This window comes from Loxodonta africana, chromosome 2 (assembly GCF_030014295.1).
Source record: "Loxodonta africana isolate mLoxAfr1 chromosome 2, mLoxAfr1.hap2, whole genome shotgun sequence".
Lineage (NCBI taxonomy): Eukaryota > Metazoa > Chordata > Mammalia > Proboscidea > Elephantidae > Loxodonta > Loxodonta africana.
The window spans coordinates 226,813,485-226,819,484 of record NC_087343.1 but is presented as its reverse complement, the minus strand read 5'-3'; the positions used below and the strand labels follow the sequence as shown (position 1 = coordinate 226,819,484).

General features: G+C 59.2%; 1 protein-coding gene across 3 annotated transcripts in view; it reads right to left on the bottom strand.

Annotated features, from left to right (window-relative positions):
• Window positions 1–4,296: 4,296 nt before the first annotated feature.
• The window catches only part of SLX9 (SLX9 ribosome biogenesis factor), a 64,020-nt gene continuing 62,316 nt past the window's right edge, over window positions 4,297–6,000 (bottom strand). For all 3 annotated transcript variants that reach the window (XM_064279563.1, XM_023541029.2, XM_010601298.3), the window contains one exon: window positions 4,297–5,364. In XM_064279563.1, coding sequence (XP_064135633.1) covers window positions 5,238–5,364 — 127 coding nt within the window. In that variant the 3' untranslated portion in view covers window positions 4,297–5,237. The remainder of the gene's footprint in view (window positions 5,365–6,000) is intronic.

Here is a 6,000-nt window from a genome sequence, read left to right as displayed (position 1 = left end):
TAACTCCTGGTATTTATGGACATTTATTTACCTGTGTACCAGTCGTATACACACAGCACTATACTAACACATGCACTGAAAGCACGGCAATGGAAACCTGTGACGGATGGGAAGAAGACAGAGAGAAGGCCTAACCTGGCCCCAGACATAGTACCCACGGCCATGGCCAGCCTGGGCAGGCAAGGGCTCAGTTGAGTGCTTGGTCCCCTGCACATCTGGGAGGGGTTTTGTGGCTTGGACACCTCTGTGTCCCCAAATTCGCATCGTGGGCAAGTCCCACCCCTCCCAGCCCCTGGCTTTCTCCTCTGTAGCGTGGAGAGAGGAACTGAGCCTAGGTCCTGCCTTCTCAAAATCTCCAACCCCTTTGGCGTTTCTGCAGTTACCTCCGTTATCACCCAGCAGAAACCACACTTTCTTGTGAAATGATTCCACGTCAGGAAGGTCCTCAAAGCCCTCAGTCCCAAGGCCCCAAATGCACCTCAATGGAGCAGGCTGAAGTGTCCTGGCTCTGGGTAGGCCGCCTTGGCAGCGGCCTAATGGGCAGCACTGGGGGTCCTTGTTCCCCCATGCCCCACACTGTCCAGGACCCACCACTGCTCCACGGGCCCATGGCTCTCACAGGAAAGAAGCCCCGTGCCCAGCCCAGAGCCAGGGGCCAAGAGAACCAGAGGAGAGCAGGTGGGATAGGGCCACTGTGCCTTGAGGATAGGGTAGGGTCCAATCCTGAGGAGAGAGGAAAACTGTGCTCTCGCTCCTGAGAAAGGCTGGGATGTGCCTGGCACAGGGGACACTCTCATTAAACATCATTATGTAATTATGATCATTTCCCAACTCCGGGTGAAATAATTATTGCTGTGCCAGAAAACCCAGAAATTGACCCCAAGCAAGGGACCAAGTTGCTGGTACCAGCACCGGACCAGGGGGCGGGGACCCTTGGCCACCCCTCCAGGAAGCTCCCTCGGGGCTCAAAGTTCACAGCCCAGCCACACCCCAATGTGGGGCAGTGAACAAGTGGCCTCCTTTTGGCTGGAACCCAGTCACCTGCCTGCTCAGCCCCACCAAGGGCTCCCCTGTAACCTGATGAGTGCCATCACCTCCATGGGGACCTCCCATGGTGGGATTCAGCTCTAGGAGAGGGTGTGGGCAGGATTAATCCACTTCCTGTGCTTGAGGGCAGGCGGCTGGCCCAGAAGATAAGCCAGCAAGAGGGGTGGGGGGAGGGAGGCAGTGGGCCCATCAGCCTGGCTGCCCTGTCCCCACCCCATTTCCCTCCAGGGTGTCTGGCCGGCTGGCCTCAGGATGACCTAAACTGAGGGCTGGAGGCCAAATGCGTCAGGGAGGTCAAGGGGCAAAGTGCACCTCCTGTCGTGCCAGATCAGGAGAGATGAGTCCAAGGCTTGGTGTTCCGGAAACGTCAGCTCAGCCTTATGACACCCTGAGGGGGGTTCTGCTCCTCCCGGCCTCGGTTTCCCTATGGGAGAGGAAGGAGTCGCCACATGCCTGACTCCTGACTCAGAGCAGAAGAAACACAGTGCACACATCAGGAATGCTTGCAACCATCGTTTCATCCTACATTATTTTAACGTCACTGGAAAAACACAGTTAAATCACGTCTCTGACTTTAAAACAACACGTTCTACTCACAGGCTGGTCTCCCAAGAAGGGGTGGTGGTTGACACAGCACCAGAGGAAGGTGGGGTATGCACCCTGTTTATCACCCATGGCAGCTCTTCCTGGCATCCCAGATCCCACACAATGGTGGCGGCCTGTAGGTACCTGCTCAGATGGAAGCTGGGACACTGAGCTGTGCCAGGGCCCCAGGCAGACAAGGCTGAGCAGCCAGAGCCTCCGGACGTTTCCGTGTGATTACCAAGGCCGCCGTCGCTGTGTTATCACTGCACAAGGAACATTCCAGAAGCAACTTGCCTGGTGTCTGTACAACATTTGGCGTTCCAGTGGTCCAAGAATCCTGACTCACTGCATATGCTCACATCTGCCCACTGGTGCCTCCGGCCACCCACAGGTCTGGAAGCTTTCCTCAACGAGCACCAGGCCCAGTCAGCGCTGCTGGACACTGCGTCACGTGGCCAGGGGGTCCATGTCCACAGCTCCCCACTTCCGCCCTAGACAGGCAGCCAGTGATATCTAACTTGTAACCAGGAAAGCCAGTCCTGAACCGGTCTCAGGGCTTGCCACAGCCACGGCGCATTCTTAGGGCTTGGGCAGTGGGCCCTGAGGGCTGCGCCACCCCTGCCCCCTGCTCAGTCCCCTTGAATGTGCTCAGGGCCCCCACCCACCTTGACCCATACCTGGCCTGATGGTCTGAAAGAGGAATGGGAACGGAAACCAGTTACGGCAACAGAACTGAGAGAGACTGGTGGGCTTCTGAGGGGGCCCCGTCTTTCCCTGAACACAGAGCATGGGCGTGAGGCTGGTGTGGACGCAGCCCTGAGGGACAGAGCAGAGGACAGGGCATGGTCAGGCAGTGTCCCGTGCCTGGCTCAGACCTCATCCACTGACTCACTTGTCCACGTGATAGAGTGCATCTGAGCACGATCCCCGTGAGGCACGCACAGCAGAAGCCAGAGTGGGAGCGACCTTTCTGCAGGGAAAAGGAGACACACTACCAATGTGTGCACGCAGGGACAGCCCCAGGCCGGAGGGCAAGAGCGAGCAGGGAACTGCAGGACTGTGCAAGGGGCCTCATCTTTGAGCTGTGTGGCCCACAACAACCTCAGAGTGTGGCACTGAGCAGGCCCTAGGAGGGGAGTGCACCTCAAGGGGGCCCAGGGACAGCATCAGGACTAGGAACACTGAGCAGGGGATGAGCCCACCCCATCCCCGTCCTCCTCTCCAGGCCCTCCCGCCCCAGCTCTGGGTTGTGAGCCAATCTCTCCTCAGTGTCCCAAGCACCCCGCCCCCATGAGGGTACTCACCTCTACCCGCTCATTTGCTACATGACTGCACCCCTGTGGACTAGCTCCCTGACTTGCTGGCAGGCCCAGGTACCAGGATTAGAGCTCTAAGGGGGATGGCATGCCCCCAGTGGCCCTCCAAGACCGTTACACTGCACTGAGGCCATGTGCAGGGTCAGCCCCCACAGTGGGTGCCGTTCTTGCCCCACCCTTACCCTGGCCGGGGTCTCGTTAGTAATCAGTGTCCCCAACACACCGCGATGCAACGCAGAAGGTATAGGAACAGACAACGTACCACAAGCGTTTTCACAGTCGGCCCTCCTCACCCACCTAGGGCTCCCCATAAGTGGACAGCAGTCACAGCCACACCTACCCTGTCACCAGTCCTCCCCAACCCAGAGCTGGCCTGGGCCACATGACCTGCCTTGGCCGTGGGGTGTGAGCAGTGATGCCCCGTAAGTAACCGCACAGGCCACTTGCTGAAGAGAGACCCTCGTGCCAACCACGGCCACCACCCTGGACATGACAACCTGGGGTCGCAGAGCCGCCTGTGAGGCACAACAGGGGCTACACAGCCTGGGAGCACCCTGAAGCATTCATCACATGGTTCACCACACAGCTGGCTCCATGCCACTGGGGAGACAGGAGGGGAGGGGCTTGGGGAAAGGCAGGTTCCAGACACTGCTGCAGTGTGGGCTGCTGGAGCACAAGCTGAAGCTGGGTGGAGGGCTTCAGAAGTCTGGCCAGTGCTGGTGGAGGTGACACTCCCTGGGCCCCCTTCCAGCAGCCTTCAGATTAGCCTCCTGCGATCCCCCTGCACTGAGCTCAGCCTGAGGGCGGTGGGGGGTAGTGGGGTTCCTGCTCAGGGAAGGAGTCAGGGGCTAAGTGAGGGGATCACCAGCAGCAGGCCTGGGGTGGGGGTGGGGGTCAGGGAGGCCTGGTGGGGGGGGCTTCAGGGAGCCCTGTCTTCCTCCTGGATTTTCCTTTGCCGGCCCCTCCTGCTTTCTCTTCCCTCTCTCCACTCCCTTGGCCTACAGGCTGGTCTCCCCTGGCCTGGTGCTGCTTGGTGACAAGGGTGTGTCACGAGTAAGGCCTGGGGACTGTGTGCCCGGCAGATGCCCAGGAACATGGGCTGGAAAAACGACTATGGGGACATCAGAAGCCAGAATGCCAACCCACTCCAGGGCTTCCACCTCTAACTCTGTGCAGGAGGACACTGTCCTGTCCCTGACGGCAGCTCCTCCAAAGGCGTCCTGCAGGGCCCAGGGCAGCAGGGAGCCCATGCCAGCCTCTGGGGCCTGAGAGGCTCTACCCATTGTTCACCTTCAGATCAGAAAAAAGGAGCGAGGGCTCCAGAGTTGAAAGAGCAAGGAAACCAGTGAACTGTGTCATTACTTTATTACCAAGATTCAGAATCAACTCGATGGCAACTAACAACACCCACGTTGGTGCTACCGAGACTGGAAACACACATGTGCAGGAGAAGTGTCCCTGCGACCGCCCAGGTCCTGAGCTGTGGGCACCATCCCATACAGTGCCCCCATGCAGAGAATACACGGGGCTTGCTCATTTTGGGCAGAATAGGAGTAGGCTGTTCCTGGTCTGGACGTGGTGTGCACTCAGAAGGATGAAGGGCCACACTCCAGGACCTACTTCCATAGAAGCACCGTGGCCCCTGTGTCACTGCCACTGTCTGCACAGTGGCCAACTGCTGGATCTCAGCCTCTTCCTGGTGCTCTGCTCTTTGATGGGTGCTGGGGTGTCCCCCACACGCGAGTGGCTTGTCAGGCAACATCCTGGGACAGTCTGAGGTTTGTTTCAGACTATCAGACCATCAATGTGGTCCCCTGGCCTTCCTTTTCAAGTTACTCCACACCCTCTTTCTGGTCTGCGGTCCACACGTGGCCACCATCTGCTCTCCTGGGTCAGACTCCAAGTTGAGGCCCCTGGTTTCAGCAGCAGTCAAAGGCCTGGGTGGAGGGTGCTGTCCCTGTGGCCCAGATGGTGAGGGGCAGGGTGGTGGGGTGGGGGCAAAGGAGTGAGCATGATGGGGGGAACACTGGCCTCCAGTCAGGCAGAAGCCCTCTGATGACCGGGAAGCTGCAGGGCTTTTCTCTGGAGCACACAGTAAGAAGCCGTCCATGCCCGGGCCAGAAGCACTTTATTCCTTGGCCCCCACACCCACCGTCGTCCTCCCTAACACCCCAGCAAGAGAAACAGAGAGGGGTGTCCCCGGCTGCAGGATGCCAACTGCCAGAGTCGGCTGGGTGCCCGGCCTTCACTGGGCTCCTTGGAGTACTGGGTCTGAGGAACTCCATGCCATCAGAGTTGGTGGCCGGTGCCTTCCAGTTGCATCTGGTGGGCCAGCTGCTGCCCAATGGCCTGCAGAGGGCTGGCTTGGTAGGCCGGGCTGGCCAGCAGTGCTTGGAACCGGGCCCTTTCTTCCTCACTGAAAGATCAAGACCCAAAGGTCAATACCACATGGCAGCTCAGGACCCCCAGTCCTTGAGGGGAACGCAGAGACTGAGCGTTATGCAGCCCCGGGACCCAGACCCTTTCACTTCTCTCAACACCCTGTGGGCGGGCCCTCAGTAGAGGACGAGGATGAGGGAAGGGGCTTGGTTCAGGCGGGGGAGTGTTGGGTCCAGGGACCTCAACACAGGGCAGCACTGAGCAGGATAGGGGGCTTGGAGGGGAACAATGGCAGGGACAGAGAGAAGCAAGAAGTGAGAAGGCAGGCATATGTGGCTGTGAGACCAGGCTGTCTCCGTGACGGAGACCCCGCAGGAGATGTGAACACAGCCTCACAGCACCCCTGCCTCTCTTGGGGTTTATGAGGGGCTCTGGGCTCACACCATAGAATCCACCAGACAGGTGCTCTCCTGAGACACTGGGCCTTGCATAAGAAGCTCCTTCTACAAAGTGACCAGAACAGATATGCACACAGATGCAGCCACACTGCAGGGACAGGGACATGAGGGCACAGCCACAGAGGCACAGAAGCTTTACCCCTCCCCCAGCCCAGGCTCTGCTTGCACAGGCTGCCCCGATGGACAGGCCTTGCAGGCCTCTCCATCCTGTGGGA